General features: G+C 39.7%; 2 protein-coding genes across 8 annotated transcripts in view; both read left to right on the forward strand.

Moving 5' to 3' along the window:
- The window catches only part of sun1b (Sad1 and UNC84 domain containing 1b), a 34,223-nt gene extending 32,661 nt beyond the window's left edge, over positions 1–1,562 (forward strand). For all 7 annotated transcript variants that reach the window (XM_088328074.1, XM_088328058.1, XM_088328050.1 and 4 more), the window contains one exon: positions 374–1,562. In XM_088328074.1, the coding sequence (XP_088184200.1) occupies positions 374–490 (117 nt within the window). In that variant the 3' untranslated portion in view covers positions 491–1,562. The remainder of the gene's footprint in view (positions 1–373) is intronic.
- A 3,051-nt stretch (positions 1,563–4,613) lies between these two features.
- LOC148373675 (E3 ubiquitin-protein ligase TRIM35) lies at positions 4,614–21,638 on the forward strand. The gene is made up of 6 exons (XM_088328085.1): positions 4,614–5,097; positions 8,117–8,212; positions 11,502–11,732; positions 15,681–15,703; positions 15,805–15,917; positions 20,898–21,638. The coding sequence occupies exons 1-6, from the start codon at positions 4,711–4,713 to the stop codon at positions 21,434–21,436; spliced, it is 1,389 nt and encodes a 462-aa protein (XP_088184211.1). The 5' UTR covers positions 4,614–4,710; the 3' UTR covers positions 21,437–21,638.
- The last annotated feature ends 759 nt before the right edge of the window (positions 21,639–22,397 follow it).

Raw genomic sequence — 22,397 nt, forward strand, 5'->3', positions numbered from 1 at the left:
TTCCTTTTAATGGAACTGAATAAATTAAAAAAAATGGCCTTGAAAGTCCTTAAAAACTGCTTTAACCTGGCCATGAAAAAGTTGTAGAATCTAGATCTAGTTAGGGACAACTGCTGCGTTAGACACAGCAGGCTCGTGATGCTGAACAAAGTAATACAATTGTACAACGTGAGGAGGGCGACCCCAAGTGGTGAAAAATGCGCTCATGTTGACATAAACCACGCGGATTTCTGTGATCTAATAAGTGCATGTATCACGCCCATTTTTGATAATCACTCATGAAGATGAAAGAAAACAAGAATTTGTTTAAAAACTAATCCTACATGGAGCAAACGTTTAACTGATCCTCCCTCTTTGGCCTTTTTGATTCCAGGAGCCGACAGAAAAGACTTTCCAGATCATTGAGTTGCGGGTGCTGTCGAACTGGGGCCATCCCGACTACACTTGCCTTTATCGCTTTAGAGTCCATGGAGAACCGCAGCTCCAGTGAACTTAAAACACAATTCCCTAGAGTCCCTGAACAGCTGTACATACGACTAAGGCTTTTTGAAATTCTTGCCGATGTTTATTATTACAACGGGAAAAAAGCGTGGAATGTAAAAAGTAAGTGGGCCTACTGGTTTTGGGGGGAAGGGGAGGGCTTGTGGGGGAAAAAATCAAATGGATGTCCAAATAGAGACTTATTAGGACAAAAACTGAAGTCCAAATATTTGTATTTCCTGACACCACTTGCACTGAATGTACGAGGGCACAACACTCACTAACCGACATGAACTGGAACCCGGGCGAATGACTTATTAAGGATCCTGTTGCTGTGCGGATTGATGACTTCATGTTTTATTTCTTCGAACCTTTTATTTTCATTTGGCTCAACGTCATGTGTCAATTATGTCACGTCACCAACAGTCGGGATTGTTTTTTCTACTTAATGAGAGCAAGGTACCCTTTAACACTACAAACCACATCCTCGCTGCAAATTAAGCAGCGTGGACAAATTGTAATACAATTTTGAACTTTCTCAACCATTTTTTTTAAAACATCCTATTGGGAATGGTAAGCATCGCAATAGTTTCTACAGGTTCTTTGCTTTTGGTCTCTAGCTATGTTGCTCGTTTCCCTGTACAGTAGAGACTGAATGTACTCTATGCCAATCATATAGTCCTGTATTTTTTTTTTAATCTGCTTTTACCTGTTTTTGTTTTTATGAACCAACCCACATTTACCCATATTCCTTTCTATTGTATCCAGTGTTTGATGATTTTTATCTTTTTGTGAGCACAGTACATACGTTTCTTTAATTGGGTGTGGGGATTTTAATTGAAAATATTCATATATTGCTTAAATGATGTACAAAAAAAGTTTTACCCCACCTTATTTATTATGAGATCAATCTGAGACTGGTCTATGAGTTCTGTAATGTACATTTCAGCAAAAGCTATTCGGTGCATTTTGGAAGCGTTTTAGGATTGTTTTGTAAGGAAAAAAAAACAGACAAATTGCTATTTTTTCTGTGGTGAAACAAGTGCTTTGGAATATGTTCCAATAAAGGACTTAATTTTAAATGGCCACTTGTCCTCAATTGAAAACTGTGTCACATATTAAAACGAAAACACTAAAGAAAGGGGGCTGCAACTGGGGTTACAATGGTCCATGATTTGGCAACAAGTGAACACTGGATACACTTCTAAACAAACTCAAGTTTATTCTAGGATTTTTTATTCTTTTAAAGAAGACTATAAGAAAAGTGTCATCAACCCACACAACGTTTGTCATCGAAAAAATTTCCAATAATGGTAATAAAATGTTTTAATCGTTAAAAAAAATATTGATATGAATAATTTACCAAAATTCACAAACTATCGAGACCAGGTGGAGAGGGATGGGCACCACTAAGCTGTACTTGACCAAGACACACCACGGGAAATGGTGCCCATACGACCCAAGTGACATCTGGTGGTTAACTATTACACACTCCCTTTAAGGCAGTAAATTAAAGTCAAGTCATTTTTATTTGTATAGCCCTTAATCACAAAGAGTCTCAAAGAGCTGCACAGATCAAAGACTATTGCAAACTACAGTCTATTGTGACACCATCCCCTGATCTGAAACCAACATGAGGGCAAGGAAAAACTCAAAAACCTCAACATGAAGAAAGTGAAGAAACCTTGAGAAAGTACCGCACATGTGGTAATCCCCCTTTCAGGATGTTCAGGCTGCAATGGATGTTGCAATTACAAATAATACAGAGATATTGTCAACAAAAATTATAGGTTATTCATATGCGATAGAGTAGAAGTGTGTTTTAAGCTTCGATTTAAACAATTCCACTGAGGTTGCAGATCGGATCTCAGGGGGAAGAGCATTTGACAGCACCGGGGCCCGATTGGCGAACGCTCTCGAACCTGCGGATTTCTTCTTGGCTCTTGGGATCACCAGCAGACCAGCGCTTTCAGAACGAAGGCTTCGGACCGGAACATAGGGGGAAATCAAATCTTAAACATATGAGGGAGCAAGTCCATGTATTTATGATTTTGTATAATACCAAGAGAACCTTGAAATCACATTTTAGGCTAACAGGGAGCCAATGCAGGTTAGCTAAAATCAGCGTAATGTGATCAGACTTTCTTGTCTTAGTTAAAAGCCTTGCAGCAACATTTTGTACTAGCTGAAGGCTCTTGATTTTGGATTTCAGGTTTGGCCGTATTTACCACCTGTTTAAGATTATCGAGTGACAGATCACTAAATCGGGGCAAATTCCCTGGACAGCCACCATGTCGTGCATCGATAGATTTCAGCCCTTTAATATGCGATGTATTAACACTGTCTTTAGAAATTTCTTCCCATATGCATTGAATCTTCTTATTAAAGAAGACCATAAAGTCATGGGCTGAATGGGTAAAACTATCTGGGACAATCTGTTGCCTTGTTAGCGATGCTACAGTGTTGAAAAGGATTTTGGGGTTATTCTTTTGTGACACAATCACCTTCGAAAAGTAGGCTGATTTTTTTTTTCTTTTACATAAAAAAACACTAGTTGGTAAAAGAAACTGCAAGGACTAATATAAAGGTAGTCAAAAACAATCCAAGAAAACTAATACTGTGTTTTGGTTTACATCAATTCGGTTGTTTCCCACACTCAATAACGAAATAAACTTCCAAAAATAAGCTCCCCAAGCTATTTGGTTTTTCCTTTACAGTACTCGTAAAGTGTGACAACCTGGCTTCCATGTGGTAATGTGGACTTCTACAAGGACATTTTAACTTTTACATTGCTACATAAATCAAAGTTTCATGTTTGGGTACCATTTTCTTAGCTTTTAGTTTCTCGCGGAGATCTGACGTTTGTGATTGCAATCTCTCTCGCGATTTTAAACTCGACGGAGTATTGCAAGCACATTTTCCGATTTCCTCCAAAATAAAACTTCTGTTTTCCAAAATAAATTTACATATCGCTCGAAAGCATGCGCATGTGCCCGATATAATCAGTTTAGTTTACGAACTGATAGCCTCACAAGGTTTTCATGTCTACAGTATCTGAGTTCTTGTATTCCCCTATTTAATTCGATAGTAATATGCAAGCAGACGCCGCTGTTTTTTTTGTATAGATTTGATTCAAACTCTTTGTTGTGGCAGTTTTTAAAATCTACACTTTCTTTGAAAGACATTTTTAAAAAAATCAATCCAGAAAATGTGAATTGTGTCCATGTTTTTATATCACGTTACATTATGGGGTAAAATAGATAAATAAAAGCAAAATCATGTGACTTTACAGGGCTGCTGTAATTTAGGAACAAAGATTCAAGACATTTTTTTTTTCATTTTTTCAGGCAACATCCCTCTAAATAAGCAACCTACAAAATAAAAGCACACCTACAACACCAAAATATCACTTTTTTCTTTTGCCTTTTGACATGCTTAGTAGTTGCACTAAAAAGGCAAACACAAGATACTGAAGTATGCTTCTGTTTTTGCTAAATGACTCCCCTGCATGATGAAAGCATTATTACAGTGGTGTGCTTCTATTTTGAGGCTTATCTTCTGCAAGGATGTATTTTCTTGATGTTGCACCAACTTTTGTAATCTGGCAAAGAACATTGGAAGGTCAAGGTTGCTGTCTTTTTTTAATTTTATTTTTATGATCATAGGTTCCATTGTTCAATGAGATGTGTCTTCTGTTACATAATGTGATACACAAGCGTCTATTAGTTAGTTAAGCATAAGCTAAAAGTATTAGTTTTCATGACAATAAAAAAAATGCGATTGGACATATTTTGTGATAACCGAAGCATGCTTCGGTTATCACGTGGTCCTGCTCACAGACAGTGAGAAGAAATGTTTCACTGAATAACCCAATTATCCCTCTGGTTCTCACATAGCTGTAAAATGATTATGAAAGGAACTTCTTAATTAATTCACAAGAGTGACTAATTATTCATGCAGCATGTCTGTTCTGTGATCAGCAATGAAATGACGCTTGAAAGCGTTGACATCCTGCATGATTGCATTCCTCAGCATAGAAAAGTAACAAGCAAGCAACCGGCCAATGACGCCTAACTTCCTGCTTCTCACGCAGCCACATTCTTGTATTGTTGTTTGACTGCATCCCTCAGCGACGCCCACACCAGCATTAGCAGAGGACACAAAATTTGGGGCCAATTTTTGGGAACGCGTGTATCTCGGGGTCCATTTTGAAGCCCTGTTAACCCGACCATGTCAGTTCCTGAGGAGGACCTGACATGCCCCATCTGTCATGAGATCTTTGTTGACCCCGTGGTGCTGTCGTGCAGCCACAACTTCTGCAGGACGTGTCAGGAGCGCTGCTGGGACACCCGCCTCGGAGAATGTCCCGTGTGTCGGAAGAAAAGCCCCAAGTCCGGCCACTTTTCAAACTTGGCCCTGAAGAATATCTGTGAGGCTGTGGTGTCCCGCAGGGAGTTGGAAGCGGTGGAGGAGAGTCTGATATGTCGGCTTCATGGGGAGAAGTATAAGCTCTTCTGCTTGGAGGACAAGGAGCCCATCTGTGTTGTGTGTCAGTGTTCCAAATTGCATAAGGACCACCAGTGCTCACCTGTGGAGGAGGCGGCCATGGACTGCAAGGTAGGACAGCAGCTAAGGGTATAAAGCTCCGCCAGATTTGCACCGAGGTGGAACATAAAAGCAACTCGGAAAAACCTAAAGGAATGGAAAATTTGTGCAACCTTGAACAATGAGGCAGTTAAATAATTGATGAAATGTGGCACACACTAAAACAATGTTTCAACTGGTAGGCTGGGACCCAAAAGTGGGTTGCGGACCCGTTTTCAGTGTGTCGTGGCCCTTTGCGTCGGTAAAATACTGCTAAGAGTAGAAAAAAATAACTGAGGGTCATTGCAACTCCTTAACAGTTGATGACGATGACTGCCTGCAAATGTGAATTGACGCTTGTCATTTCAAACCACAGAAAAAGATGGATGAAGCTTTGATCACACATGTTGAGCATGGCCGAACATAAATACAGCAGAGGAATAAAGAATATGTCACTGAAAGGATTTTTGGACTTGAATAATAGGCCTCAACAAAGCATATTTACCAATTTTTAAGGAGTACGGGAATTTTATATAGAATTTGAGTCGTGGAACAAAGTAAAATATCTGAGATAGGAGGCAGTAATGCACCAAATTGATGAATGCCTTAACTTAAAAAATAATTAACAACTGAGAATATACGAGATATAAAGACAAAACTACTAAAGTGAAGCACTTTTGATTTCATGGAAAATGCAGTTATTGAACATTGAATGGAATATTATAACTTGAGGTCATTTTGGTTTGGTTGAGCATATTTTTTAATATATATTTTCATTTGCATTTTTGTCTCTCTCTGTATCTCTCTCTCTATATATCCCTAGATTACGAGAGAGAGTCCTGACTGATGCGCAAGGTTTTAATTTAGTTGCACCAGAATGATATTTTTCAACATAAAACCACAAAACTTGGTGTCAGAGTGTGCAAACAAAACAAACAAGTCACCATACAGTCTTCATAGTACACTCTTAATGTTCAGTGCATCAATATAAAAACAACAAACAAGCATTCATTTAATCAAAGTGTTCCAAGTACACTGATACAAAGTGACAATGATTCAATGTTCCAACAAAACAAAAGAAACAAGCATACCTCACGGAACTCAGCAAGGATGTTTAAATGATGCTTAAATCTTCTTTTATGATGTTAAAACAGCCACCAAAGTCATTTTTATGATCAAAATTAAGCAGGGGTTTAACTGAAACCTGCTGCCGACACCTGTTTAGTTACCTTGGTTACCAGGTCTCCGTCTTGTGGAGCTACGGTGGCACTCAAAGGACAAAATTCAACTACAAAAGTTAAGTCATGTCAAGTTTATTTGTATAGCCCTTAATCAAAAAGAGTGTCAAAGGCCTGCACAGACCACAGATTATTGCAAACTACAGACTATTATTACACCATTACCTGACCTAAAACCTACATGAGGGGAAAGAAAAACTCAAAACCTCAACTTGAGGAAAATGGAGAAACCTTGAGATAATCCCCCTTCCAGAATGACCAGGCAATAAACACCGCTCTTGGCTGCGCTGAGCCATTGAGAGAAACGCCTTCTACTGTTCAACCCGTAAACCTCGGACTGTTCACCAACCCAGGAAGAGGAATGTGGAGTTTGCCGACGACACCACCTTGGTGGGACTCGTTTCTGATGGAGATGAGATGGGACACAGGAAGGAGTTGGAGATGCTGATGATGTGTTGCAAAAATAAACTCATACTCAACACCACAAAATCCCAAGAAGTCATATTTGAATTCAGGAGGGCAAGCAGAGAGCCAGGCCCACTCATCATCAAAGGAGAATGTGTGGAGGGAGTCCACTCCATCCAACTTCTGGGTGTGCACATCTCCGATGACTTCTCCTGGTCCAACAACACCAGGGCGGTGATGGGAAAGGCCCAGGATCAACTACACTACCTGAGGGTTCTCAGGAGGAACAACCTGGAACAGAAGATGCTGGTGTCCCTCTATAAATCAAGAGCGGGGAGCATTCTGGCAAATATCATCACCGTGTGGTATGCTGGGCAGCGAACAGGCAAACATTCAAAAGGTAATCAACACTGCCCAAAAGATCGAATGCTCTCTGCCCTGTCTAGCTAACATTGTCGGGTTGCGATATCGTACCAGGGCCATCAACAATATAAAGATACTTCCTACCCTGGCCACCACCTCCTTGACCTGTTGCCCTCTGGTAAGTGCTATACTGTAGGGCCCTCAAAACAAGGACAGACTCAGAGACAGATTCTTCCCAGGGCCATCACCACCCTAAATAAGTGCACAAAACTGGAAAAACATATCTTGCGACTTTTTTTTTCTGCTGGTAATTGAAGCTGTGAAAATGTATACTATTAGACAAAACTGTGAAAATGCCTTGTGACTTATCTATTTTTTTTTGCTGCTATTGTTATGACGCACTATTCTTTCTCATTCACGAATAATGCACTATTATTATAACTTAGGCCAGTCTCTAAGCACTACTTATTATGATTTTTTTCTGCCTGTTCTCCTGAAAGTATTTTTTTATCTTTGTAATCTTGTAATGTTTTACCCTGGAGTGCCATGTCCAATCTCGTTGCATACAATGTTCCACAACGTTGATATCAATGACAATAAAGACAATTTAATTCAAATGTCCATGAGGATATTACATATCGCCAATCCAATGCCAATAACAAACAATATTAATTGAGTAAAAAGAATTGCCTTTTAATCACAAATGTATAATAATATAGAAAAATATCATTAAATAAACTCAATGTCCAAAGAAATACAAACAATAAATATTTCATATCTGCAATAGCTTTATACATCTGGCAACATCGCGGCAGCTAACGGCTTAAAAAAATGCTTTATTTTTCAGCTGATCGATTATTTTTCTCATCGTCTCCCTGTTTTTTGAGTTTTCTGCAAACACATGAAGATCAAAATAAACAGAAGAATGCTACTTTTCTAGTTTACCCATTTCTACCTACACAGGGTAAAAGAAATGGAACCAGTCATATCATTAACACAACATACAGGTATTTACGTAAGCTTTTCTTTCTCTTTTGTTTTTCCAGGACAAACTGAGCGAGTCTCTCAAGAGCCTGCAGGACAAACTGCACAAGTTACAGACGATCAGCAAATCTTCCTCCAATGTGTTTAAACACATCAAAGTGAGTCACTTCTCATTGTAAACACCAAACGAACACATAAACAAATAGACAAATAAATAGGCGATGATGTGTTGTGGATTTGACATTTTTGTTGGGTTTTGACACAACTAACATCATAATTTACATATAGAAAGCATCAATTCTAGAAGAGAAACCTTGGAAACATCTAGCCAAGTAGCTTTGCTTTGACTAACCAATCAAGGAACCAATGGGCAACATGGGCAAGCACCAATAACAGGTATCGGCGTTGGCTGATACCAACCTAGTTTTGAGGTATCACTACCCATGATAGTGACCTGTGTGCCACCTTCTAGTGGGTATTTTACAAACAATATAGAATGTATAGAACAAAAAATGCGAAATGAGAGATGTTAAATTGTCATCAAGAGGAATTGTGTATTATACAGCGCGTCTTAGTGGTAAGAAGAATATTGACTTGAAGAATAAGCAAAATATATGAACTATCATATACACGTGCATTCAAAAAAATATTTGTTAAGTCAAGGATCTTTTATTTATTTTACATAACGTGAAGCTTACCTCGAAGGATATGATAATTGTCCGCTATATTGCTATATTTGGGGCGGCAGTAGCTCAGGAGGTAGAGCGATCGTTTTAGGATTAAGGGATCCCAGTTCGAAGTGTCCTGGGGTAAGACACTGAAACCCCAATACCCCCAATAAGCAGGTTAGTGCCTTACATGGCTGCACAGATCACGACCGCTATTGGGAAATGTGAAGCACAAGGTAAAGCGCTTTGGGAAGTCATTACTTGAAAAGCGCTATATAAATGCAGATCATTTCATTTCATTTCATATTGCTGCTACAGGTACCCCCTTGACTCTGAAAGACCCATTTTCAGTTGCACTATTCCAGTGTTTTTCAACCTTATTGTGCCAAACCACATCTCTTTCTTTTAAAAAATCCTGCGGAACACCACCAGCTTAAAATATGAAAAAACTCATATTACTCACCATTTAATTTTTTTTTCGTACATTGAAGAAGTCCATTATGTCAGAACGTCTCAAATAGGAATTAAATAAACACAAAGAAAATAGTGTTTTATAATATTTCATATTTATAATCAGTGTGAAACCTGGGCCTATTTGGATAAACACAGGACTTCTCCAAGTCCACAATACACATGTAGACTCACATGCATCCTCGAGAACCCTGCACAGGATGTAGAGAGTGTCTACTGGTCCACGGCAGGGACAAAAACCACAATGCTCCTCCTGAATCTGAGGTTCAACTCCTTGAAGGACTTTCCTCTTCAGTTCTCCCAAATAGAGCTTACCAGGGAGGCTGAGAAGTGTGATTCCCTTGTATTTGGAACACACTCTCCGGTCCCCCTTCCTTAGGAGGACCATCACCCCAGTACGCCAGTCCAAAAGTACTGTCCCCGATGTCTATGCGATGTTGCAGTGTCATTGTTGACATGCCTACAACATTCAGAGCCTTAATGAACTCTGGGCAGATCTCATTCACCCTGGAGACTTGCCACTGAGCTTTTTAACCACCTTAGTAACTTTATACCCAGAGATGTGAGAGCCCATTTCATAGCCATGCACTGCTTCCTCACAGGAAGACGTGTTAGTGGGATCTACTATACCCACAGTGTTGATGGCACACCACTTCCCCCACTAAAATGCCGGATGGTTGGACCAAAAAATACCTCAAACCCGTTTGGAAGTTTTTGCCTCCGCCATCACCGAAGTCCCATTCCGCTTGGCCAGCCACTACCTGCCCGCTCCTTCCAGAGTCCCAAAGGCCAGCAAGGCACGATAGGACTCCTCCTTCAGCTTGATGGCATTTCTTACAGCCAGTGATCACTAAGGGGTGTGAGGGTTCCCGCCATGGCAGGCACGACTACCTTACGGCCACAGCTCTGATCAACCGCTTAAAGATGGAGGCACAGAACGTGGTCCACTCGGACTCAATGGCCCCTGACTCCCTCCAAAGGACATGGCCGAAGTTCTGCCCAATGTGGGAATTGAAACTCTGTCTGACAGGGGATTCTGCTAGACATTCCCAAAATACTGTCACTACACGCTTAAGTCTGCCAAGTTGGACTGGAATCCCCCATCATCAGAGCCAACTCACCACCAAGTGGTGATCAGTTGAGACATACTAGTCTCTCTCCACCCGAGTGTCCAAAACATGCGCCGTAAGTCAGATGAAACGACAACAAAGTCAATCATTAAAACTGCATCCTAGGGTGTCCTGGTGTCAGGTACGGTCATGGACAGCCTTATGTTTGAACATGGGGTTTGTTATGGCCAAGCCAGAAATGGCACATAAGTCCAATAATGAAACACCACTCGGGTGTAGACCACGGGAAAACAGCACATTTTAGCTAGTTAATGAAACAGATATTAAACAGTTCAATGTTCTTTTTGCTGTTAGATATCAAGGGAATGTATGATTAAATCGGTGCAAAAAGCATAAAGGTTTCATATCCACTGCAATGAACAACTTAATCATCTTTAAATTGCTGTTTTTTTGCAGAGGACCATTAATTTATGATCAGAAAAATAGTTTTTTTTTTTTCTGGCTGTTCTGAAAGTTGGATCGCACCCACAAATGTAATGCTCTAGATACTCAACTAGCTCAAAGGAAGGTCAGTTTTATAGATACTTTAACCATCTAAACTACTTTTTATCTGCGCTATTATTATTGCTTAAGGGTATTTCTAATGATCCATTAGCCCTCAAACACAATTAGCTAATACAATGTACTATTAAAAGACTACAGTGCCGGTAGCTGAAAATGGGCCTTTTATACACCCATGTAGATATTGCATCAAAAAGCAGGACATTTCTAAGTAAGCCCAAAATTTGGAACTCTTGTGTATTCTTGTTTTTTGATGTTTTTTCATTGACGAGGACATTAATGGTTACCTTCACCCAAATTTGAGATGCGATGAGATGAACTGACGCAAGTTCCATACCTTCCAACTTCTACATTTTCCCTGTAATTGATATGTTGACTGATCATTTCAAATTGTGTATGCTGTATAACATTTTTTTTACGGGGAAATTTTTTTTATCAGCACAATCTTGTGGGGCCCATTTCCGCTCTAATACAAATAATCTCGATCACTGGTTTATTGCTAATGTTGTTGTTTACGCAAATCATCTTTGTTTGTATTCTAAATAGACTGTCTTGCTGTAAGTAAACAGGTGCTGCGTTGCGTTTGTAAGGTTTATCATTGTTTAATAAGTGAAAGTGCAATCATTAATAAAGCGAGCAATTGGCTGAGGTTGACAGGAATGAAGTCCTCTCCTCAGCATCAGGCAACGGAATCGGAACGTCAGATCCGGGGTCAATTCGAGCAGCTTCGTCAGATGTTGGGCCAAGAAGAGGAGGCTCGGCTGGCCGCAGTTAAGCGGGAGGAAGAAAAGAAGATAGCGGCTATGAACGAAAAGATGAAGGAGATGGCGGCTGAGCTGCTTTCGCTGACTGAGGGCGTCGAACTTGTGCGACAGCTACTGCAGGAGGACGACATGGTCCTGTTGAAGGTCACTACGCCACTGTGCTAGGGGATGGGCGTTCACCTTGCTAAGTTTTATTTTTAAAATTCGGGGATGTGAATTTATCGACTGCTCTTTTAGTGATGGATTAATCCAATAATAATAATAAGAAGAATAAGAATAATAATAATAACAGTCATTATTATTATTAGTAGTAGTAGTATCATCATTACCTCTGTCATAGTTATTTCATTATTATAATCATAATGCCTGCTACTTACAATATCAGATGTCCTAAATTAAATAAATAATACCTAAATAATATTTAGCCAATACAAATATGTGATTGATGAATTTTTCTTTCGATTCGAAAAGCAAATATAAATATTAAACAACTGCAATTTTTTTATAACAATTTCCGTACATATAGTGATAGTCCAATTGAAAATAATCATTTAAAAGGTGTGTCAACTTTTACCGATAAAAAAATGACAATGAATGGCAAAAAAAATATAACAAATATAAAGTACAGTAATCCATCGTTTTTCGCAGGGGTGGTGATCCAAAAATGTCCCCAAACAGTCCGAACCCACAAAAATAAATGTTTTATTCATTTTTCTATTTATTAAATACTCGTTCGTACATTGAAACAAAAAAACAAACCAAAATACCAGACTCAAGCCTTTGTTTAACGCCCTTTATTACTTTTTTGTTTTTTATTTTTAGAAATAACTCTTGTACTGTCAAATTGTATTGTATTCATTAAAGACAGGATCCACTTTACATCAATTATTCTTTGTCACCATCATTTGGGGATTATGGAAAACGTATTTTTTTAAATTATTTTAACATTTCGAGAAGTCCAACTTTGTTGGCTGTAGAAAGATTGTTCCTCTGCTTTTTGGCCTCCGTGTTCTGAAATTCCTTCCTTACCCATATAGCCGTCCCACAAATGCCCAGTTTGCATGCGCATGCACAACTCTGATAGCGATTTGTGCCTTTGAAAGCAGTTAATACATATGTTTCTTTCACTGCTTAAAAATGCTGTTTTCTGAAGTAGCTTTTAAGCCTAGTATGTTTTTCTATGGATTCTATCTAGTGAGGTGTTTGTTGAAACGGTAATCACGTAGAGTATGTTTGAATGCCAACCCTCGTTTTATAACATGAATTGAAGTCTTCTTTGCAACAACTCTAAATTTCAGTGTTGTTGGTTTTCCTTGATTACATCGGTACCTAACTTTACATATTTCATTGGTCCCAGCAGTGATGTTGTATGATGAAACCGTTGGAAATCAAAACACGTTTTCCTGTTGAAACGAATTGAAAGGGGATCAATCTGTTCCAAAGCCATCAAATGCAACCAAACCCCCATTAATCAACTGTAACTGTTCAGTCATTTTTTTACAAATCTATGACATAGTATATATAAAACAAGAAATAATGCTAAAGACATGCAAAAGACATGCAAAAGATGAAGTTACTGCGCAGCACAAAGCTTTATTAGCCAAGAACATTTGACAAAACAACATCATCAGAGTACCAGCTCTTTTTCTCGTGTCCAAATCTTAAGCAGCTTTTCCATATCTTCATTAGCTGCCGTCTTCTGGTTTGATAAAACAGTGATACCTGTTACCACTGTCGCAGACTTTAGATTATCTTTTTGTCTTAATTGGGACGGCGGAGATTGTGAGCATGCTTCAATATTTTGCTTATTTTCGATCCTAAGTGGAGCCCTGGTTCTCTTTTCTCTCCCTTTTCTGGAAACGAAATACTGTACAGTAACTATAGCTATTAACAATGGAGAAAATGAAGTGAGCACTGGTGGCTGCAACCAATGAATTAACGGTCTAAACCACAGGTGTCAAACAGGCGGCCCGCGGGCCAGATCAGGCCCGCTAAGGGATTGAATCCAGCCTGCGAGACAACACTCAGAGAAGCGCAAGAGAAAAACAAGCTGCAGGTTGAAATATGTCAACTTGATGTTGCCAAAGCCAGGTGCCTCTCACAAAGACACTGTACTTGTATGTCTTTCTCTCTCTCTTTCTCTCGCTCTTTTTTTTCCTTTCCACTCCTTTTCTCCCACTCTGTCTCAGTCTCTTTCACTCTCTGTGTCCCTCTTTTTCTCTTCCTTTGTTGCTCTTTGTCTCTTTCTGTCTTTTAACCTCTTTTGCTCTACCTTCCTTTTTTTCTCTTTCTCTCTTCCTACCCTTTGCGCTTTCTTTTCTCTCCGTCTGTCTTTCTATTTCTCTTTGGATTTCCTTCTTCCTCTCCCTTTCTTTTCCCCCCTCTCTCACGACTTTTTATCTTTTGCTTCTCACGCTCTCTCCCGCTCTCTCTGTTTCTTTCTTTGTCTCGCCCTCTCTCCTTTTCCCTCCCTCTTTCTCTTATTTCTTTATCCCTATTTTTCTTTCTCTTTAATCTAGTAGTCCGGCCCCCGACAGAATGTTTGTTCTATCGTGTGGCCCCCGAGTTAAAATGAGTTTGACACCCCTGGTCTAAACCATTCGACAATTTAATGTAGGGGCATTGCAAGGGTCTCATCTAGTTGATAAACCACCCAGGAAGTTTTTGGTGCATACCTGCGCAAACCTTTAGTGCTGGATCTACTGACTTTGGACACTGGAAAACTGATCGTATAGCAAAGAAGATTTTAGTCAGACGCAAACTTCGCGAAACATTCGTAAAATGCGTCAATCGTAAAACGCGGTACCACTGTATAAGGAAAACAAACTTGGTCAGGCCCAGGTCAGGCCCAAGGTAGGACGTCCCTGGAGGGTAGGACACCGGCCGCAGTCGGTCCAGAGCATTGTGTTGACATGATGGCTTTTAGAGAAACTTGCACGATGCACAGTGAAAATCCGCTTAGTAGCAAAACCGTGAAAAATAAATTGCAATACAGTGATGGATTACTGTATATCATTGGTTGGTAAACTACGGGGCAGGCCACATATAGACCATCAAGCTTTTTGTTTCAGCCATCCAGTCAAAAATGGTCAAAATATAAGGCTTATATACATAATTGTACAATAAGGTACTACTAATAAAATAGTATTGTTTCGTGTTGTACCCAATGTCCCTTTATGTACAGTATTCCATCTTCCCATAAAAAATATATTTTTCATGAAACAATAATGTGTATTGCACTCAAAGCCAATATTCAAATAGCTGGTTACATTTTCTTTTGTGCTTGCATTTTTTTTGAAATCGCATATTTATTAGTTTTTTTTAATATATTTATATAATTTAACGCAAGAAAGGAAATACTGAGCTAACCCATTTTGCTTTTTTTAATGCATATTAACAAATTTTGTCCTTAAAAAGAAGGACCAATGTATCAATTTGATTATTTCGCCGTGTATATCTGATTGTATATTTATTCATACATGAAAATGAGAACAATTGGCTCGGTCTTCTCTACAATAAATCTTTTTTTCCTCATGTACTGCCTGAGACTTTCGCCAGATCTAATCAATAATTGTTTTCCCTCCTGGTCTGGCCCCATTGCTAATCTTTTATCACAATGCCCGTGAGTGAAAATGTTTGCCCACCCCTGCAGTATGTTTACTACTACAAAAACAACAACAATTCAATGTAAAACCCAACGAAAATGTTTCTTTAATTTTCTGAACCTATTATAAATGAGTATATTCATTTACTACCAAAAAGCGAGTTGAAATCAATACAAGTCTAATGAACAAGTAATGAATTTATTGTTTTAATGTAAAGTGTATGGCAGAAACACACAATTGTCGATGATAATTACTTGGTCTATTTATGAAAAATCAAAAATACAAATGCTGCATGAAATAAAATTCAGGTAACCAAAAGGTAAATTTGAAAAAAAAAGAAAATGGAAAAAAATAATATTTTGATGTAGCTATAGACAATCTTTATAAAACAAGAGTTCAAAAAAATAAAAACCTTAATGTATGAAATGATCAAATTGCATTAAAACTGAAAACTGTGACCGAAATCAACTCTCTTTTCTTTTCACAGGAGTTCAAAAATTACGAGGACAGGTAGACAATCCCGTTCAAAAGATCCAATGGAATATTTTTATGTATGTTTTTTTTCAGCGTATTTGTGTTTGTGTTTGCATGTGTGCATGTTACACGAACAGAAACACAACATTGGAATCTGACGACATGTATGGCCTCCTCATCGACGTTACCGGTCACATCGCCAACCTCAAGTATAGAGTGTGGGAGAAAATGTTGGAACAAATTGATTATAGTAAGTGCTCAAATGTGTTTGTGTGACACTATTAACACTTTGTCAAGTGCAGTGTTGGGAGTAACGCATCACAAAGGAACGTGTTCCTGGGATCACCTTTTTTGACAAAGAGTTCTGTCACACGTTGTAATTCAGCTGCCATTACAACATGGCGCGGTACTACGCTACAGTTCATGAATTCCAATGTTTTACTTTCTCTAAATATTCATTCAAAAAAAAAAAAAAATGCATTCTTTGCTCAGGAAGAATCATACACTATTACAACATCTGAGATGGGTGAGCGTGTATATATCTACTATAAATTGAAAATAAAAACAGCTACAGTGCGCCATTTCAAACATAGAGTACGAGGGTGCGTCATTTTCCCCCTACTGATAATTTGATATTCTCCCTACTGTAATTTCAGAGCTAAGATCAGGCATTAAAAAATCCAGCCCGGCCCGACCCAGCCTGCAGGTATAAAAGCCCGAACCCGCCCAAAACCAACAAATTAACTTGATTCTAGGGACAAAGTCTGAAGTAAACCTGCAGCTGCATTTGAAGAGTGCACTTCGGGGCTGCAGTGCGCGCTTCGGCTGAAGGAAGTGCGGCGCCAAAATGCAGTGGCGAGGTGAAGCTTTGGGTTTACTTCGGGTTTTGTCCCTCAAATCGACCGTGCACTTCGGCGCAGAAGTCTGCCCCATTGTCCGCATTTTGGCGCCAGAGTACAGATGCTGCCCTACTTACAAACTAGACGATCATTCATAAGTTGAATTTGTTCTTAAGTTGCTTCAGTGCTATATTTTGTATGGAATGTATGTTTTAGGCTTGTATAAGTAACCTGTATTATTTTGTACAAAAATTAAACATTCATTAAAATAATGCTCTATAAAAAAAAATAAAGTTGAGTTTAACTTACTTTTGGAAGATCTGCTTCAAGAGGCAAAAAGTGGCCAGAAAAGCGTTCTGACCATTTTCTCAACCCCATCGAGCTTTCTTATTCCACTTTCATTTAAAAAAGAAACAGCTCGCCTCTTCTTTACATTTTCCAACAACCATATTGAATGGATGCACGAGATATTAAACGATTTCAAAGTTCTTAGCGCGTTGGAGATTCAGTACAGTATGTTTACACACGAACGAGGAAGAGGAAGCGGGTTTCTTCTTTGGGTGTGGATGCTGGGTGACCTCCGACAGCGCCACCACTCGCCGGTAGCGGCGGAAGGAAGCACTGCAGTAATGCCCTGTACTCTGAAAAAGGTGCACACTATACAAAATCTAACTTACAGCAATTTCTGGATATTTTTCGACATCCTTAAAAAAATGTTCATAGCTACCATTTTATACAAGTCGAATGGTCGTAAGTAGGGGAGCGTCAATGCGTGGCTCTGAGGTGCAGCGCTGAAGTGTGTTATTCTAGTAAAAGTACAGTTACTTCAGAATAATGTCACTCAAGTAAAAGAAGGTGCATAGTGTGCAGATCCTCCACAAAGCAAAAAATAACGAGAGACATTTTATGCGTGAACCCGAAATTAAGGACGGGTTCTGGCAGGATTCGGATCCTGGCCCAGGATCTCACCTCTATACTGTATTTACCCACATCCGAGCCGTATCCACAACTGTGGAATAAAATACTGAAATCAGGGGGTCAGTTTATATTTAATTGAATTGTCATTATTGTCATTGATATTAATGTAGTGAAATATTGTATGCAACAAAATAAGACATGGAAGGGTAAACATGTGATAAAGACTTTAAAGCCCCAATGTGTGATATTTGACAACTAGATGGTCCGGTACAAGCGAGGGCCAATGGTACAAGAAACAGCATGGCGGCAGGATGCCAGACAAACATGGTGCCAATCTAAGTGGGGATTCCACAATGCAAAATAAATACAAATTTCTCAACCTATGATTTTTTTTCCCCCAAAAAAGTTCATGTACTTTTGCCTAGTATCCAGATCAATATTTTTACTGGATGAAAGTTTTTGTGACACTCGAAGGAACTAAATATTATACACTTTCCCTTTAAAGAGAAAAGTAAGATAAAAGACTGACAGGATAAATAGGCGAAAATATTTTCAAAGTAATGCCTAGAGACTGTCTTAAGTTATGATAATAATGCCATTAAAGAATAGTGTATTGTAACAGTAGTGCAATGAAAAGCAGTGCAATAAAATTTAGCAGCAAAAAAAATCCCAAATAAGTTGCAAGATGTATATTTTCACAGTTTTGCGCTCTTGTTTAAGATGGTGATGACCCTGGGATAGAAACCTTTGTCTGTTAGTCCTTGTTTAAGGGACCTTTTGCGCCTGCCTGAGGGCAACCAGTCAAAGAGGCGGTCGTCAAGGTGATAAGAGTCTTTTACAATGTTGATGGCTCTGCTGTGGTATCGCAAGGTGGCAATGTCCTCTAGACTGAGCAGAGGCCAACAATATTCTGGGCTGTGTTGAATACTCTAAAAGTTTTCCTGTCCAGTATACCACACGGGGACGCCGTATGCCAGACTGCTCTCCACTGTGGCTTATAAGTGCATATTTGGTGGTCACCAGTAGCAAATGGTAGGCAGTGCAATGGGAGTGGGGACGGGTTATACAGGAACAACAAATTTAATCGGGCGCACATGAGTACAGAATTAATGGAAGCATGCTGAATTTTGGTCTTTTTATTTGTCAAATCATTTTTGCAATACATGCCTTGAGAAAAAAAAACATATTGGACATTATCCATATACTGGACTGTCTCAGAAAATTAGAATATTGTGATAAAGTTCTTTATTTTCTGTAATGCAATTAAAAAAACAAAAATGTCTTACATTCTGGATTCATTACACATCAACTGAACTATTTCAAGCCTTTTATTATTTTAATATTGCTGAATTTGGCTTACAGCTTAAGAAAACTCAAAAATCCTATCTCAAAATATTAGAATATCATGAAAACGTATACAAGTAGGCTATTCAACTAATCACCTGAATCATCTAATTAACTGGAAACACCTTGCGAGGGTTTCCTGAGCCTTAAAAACACTCAGCTTGGTTCAGTAAACTAAATCACAAGTATGGGGAAGACTGCTGATCTGACTGCTGTCCAGAGGACCATCATTGATACCCTCCATCAGGAGGGTAAGACACAAAAAGACATTTCTCAAAGAGCAGGCTGTTCACAGAGTGCAGTTTCAAAGCATATCCACAAAAAGTCTGTTGGAAGGGAAAAATGTGGCCGGAAACGCTGCACAACCAAGAGAGATGACCGCAGCCTTAACAAAATTGTGAAGAAGAGCCGCTTCCAGAATTTGGGGGAGCTTCAAAGACAGTGGGCTGAAGATGGAGTCCAGGTATCAAAAGCCACAGTTCACAGACGTGTCCGGGAAATGGGCTACAATAGCCGTATTCCCATGGTCAAGCCACTTCTGAACTCAAGACAACGGAAGAAGCATCTGACTTGGGCTATGGAGAAGAAACACTGGACAGTTGCAGAGTGGTCCAAAGTCCTCTTTTCAGACGAAAGCAAGTTTTGCATTTCATTTGGAAGTCAAGGCGCCAGAGTCTGGAGAAAGGCTGGAGAGGAGCAAAATCCAAGTTGCTTGAAATCCAGTGTGAAGTTCCCACAGTCAGCAAAGGTTTGGGGAGCCATGTCAGCTGCTGGTGTTGGTCCACTGTGTTTCATCAAGTCCAGAGTAAATGCAACTGTGTACCAAGAGATTTTAGAGCACTACATGCTTCCATCTGCTGAAAAGCTCTATGGAGATGAGGATTTCATTTTCCAGCGTGATCTGGCACCTGCCCACAGTGCCAAAACCACCAGTAACTGGTGCACTGACCATGGCATCACTGTCCTTGATTGGCCTGCTAATTCCCCTGACCTGAACCCCATCGAGAATTTGTGGGGTATAGTTAAGAAGAAGATGAAAGACACCAGACCTACAAATGCAAATGAGCTGAAGGCCGCTATCGAAGCATCCTGGGCATCAATAACACCTCAGTAATGCCACAGGCTGATTGCCTCCATGCCACGCCGGATTGATGCAGTAATCCGTGCAAAAGGATTCCCAACCAAGTATTGAGTGCATCAATGGACATTTTCAAATGTTTGATTTAGTTTTGCTGTTATAAAATTATTTTTTTACTTGGTCTGAGGAAGTATTCTAATATTTTGAGATAGGATTTTTGAGTTTTTTTCAGCTGTAAGCCAAAATCAGCAATATTCAAATAATAAAAGGCTTGAAATAGTTCAGTTGATGTGTAATGAATCCAGAATGTATGACATTTTTGTTTTTTTAATTGCATTACAGAAAATAAAGAAATTTATCACAATATTCTAATTTTCTGAGACAGTCCAGTATATATATATATATATATATATATATATATATATATATATATATATATATATATATATATATATATATATATATATATATATATATATATATATATATATATATATACAGGGTGTCTCAAAAAATGTACTCACTCTTTTTATGTTTTTCGCGACGTTTGCGCGTTATCAGCGTTGTCTGGAAAATAATGGTCATCACTTTGAACATTTGCGAACATGATTCTTCAATTACATTCTCGTATTCGATGCTATTTCACTTCACTCTATCTTCATAAATAAAGGTTTTCCCGTCATTCTAAGAGTGAGTACATTTTTTGAGACACCCTGTATATTATATCCTCAGGCTGGTTTACAGTTTTTCTTCTATTTTTTTTATTATGTGGCTATTTTCAAGCAGTGTTAGGGGGTCGGCTTCAATGTGAGACGATATGATAATTTGTAAATAGCTAGTTACTTTCAAAGTAACGTGCTACTTATAGGTGTCAGTTCTTTAAGGGGTAACACAATTACTTTTTAAACAAGATAACTAGTAATTGTAACTAAGTACCCTTTTTTCATAACACGCCCAACACTGGTCAGGTCTTTGTGTGTGCGTGTGTGTGTGTGTGTTAATCTAAATTTGCGGATTGAGAGCGCCCAGCAACTAATTTCCTGTCCTTCAGCCCCGGTGACCTTGGACCCAAACACAGCACACCCGTGCCTCATCCTGTCCAACGACCTGACTTCCTTCCACTACGATGACCAGATGCAGTGTTGCCCTGACAACCCGGAGCGTTTTCACATCAGTGCAGAGGTGGTGGGCGCCGCCCACTTGGGCTCAGGAAGCCACCGTTGGGTGGTGCATACAGGACGCAATAAGGACTGGCTCCTGGGCGTGGCCTATTCCTCCATTCCCAGGAATGCCGAGGTCAACGCCCGGCCAGAGAACGGTTTCTGGACTCTTTGCTTCCGGGACGGACAGGTCAAGGCCATGACTTCGCCACCGACGCCTCTGGCGCTGTCCAGGACGCCGGAACGGCTAAAAGTGCAAGTTGATTTCGACAGAGGGGCCGTGATGTTTTGGGATGAGGACGACAAGACGCTTATCCACGAGTACCAACACCCTTTTAGCGAAACTCTGCTTCCTTACTTTTACACGCAAGGCGAGCCTCCTTTGCAAATCCTTCCTGAGAGGGTTCTTGTCACCATGCTTAGGCAGTAGAATAAATACGGAACTAATTTTAGCTCATGGGCTCTATTGTGGAACACATGTGTTGAACTCAAGGCTTAGTGTGGCCTACCCACTCATTTTATGTGCCAGCAAGAGCTTAGGGCCTGGTCACACAGCCGTTTGTGTCTGTATTGAGGCTGAATCACGGCCAGAAATTTCTGCCTGTGAAGCAGACGCTGTTGGACGCTTTGGGGCCGCCATACAGACGAGATACAGCAGTGCTTTACACGCGGTCGGAAATTCACACGCGGTTGGCCGAGCGTAAAATTTTTGCTTTAGACCACGTGTAACCGCGGGCGGCACATGTGATACACACGAGGTAATGACGGGGTACAGACACGAAACGACGTGCTACGGCCGCGGCCAGGGCGTGGTTACATGCGGGTAGGAAGCGAAATTTTAGCGGGTAGTCGTGGGTGGAGCACGGTCATAGCACGTTTGTTCTGCGCCTGTATCGCGGTGTTATCACGTGAATTAGCATGTGTAACGCGTGTGACGGTCAAACGCCTTTCTCCGCGTATATACAGCGCGATTTGCCGAGCACACGTCAGTCGTGCTCGAGACGTCAAGGGGTGAACATGGATCCCCGTCACCGTAGTGACCTCGTCTTAATCCATTTTTATTTCTTGACATTTCTTTTTCATTTCATAACAAGATAATAAAATAAAAATGAAAAACTATGACAATAATAACATATTGGCTTCTTTGGTGCCATAGCTTGAAATCTTGATCTTCACGGGACTGTGTCTTGAGCAGTTATGATCTCTACAGCCCGGTGTTGTGCCAAGAAATGCATCCCTGCCGAGATTTGCATCCCCTTGCTACTATAACCACTTTTACTTCATTTTATCTCACTTTTATATCATTTTTCGAGAATGTGATGGCGAAGATATAACCAAAATCACTTCGACTTGCATTTGTTGGGAATGTATACAATTTAAACAATTCTGTC

This window comes from Urocampus carinirostris, chromosome 1 (genome assembly GCF_059441175.1).
Source record: "Urocampus carinirostris isolate Australia breed hairy pipefish chromosome 1, RoL_Ucar_1.0, whole genome shotgun sequence".
Lineage (NCBI taxonomy): Eukaryota > Metazoa > Chordata > Actinopteri > Syngnathiformes > Syngnathidae > Urocampus > Urocampus carinirostris.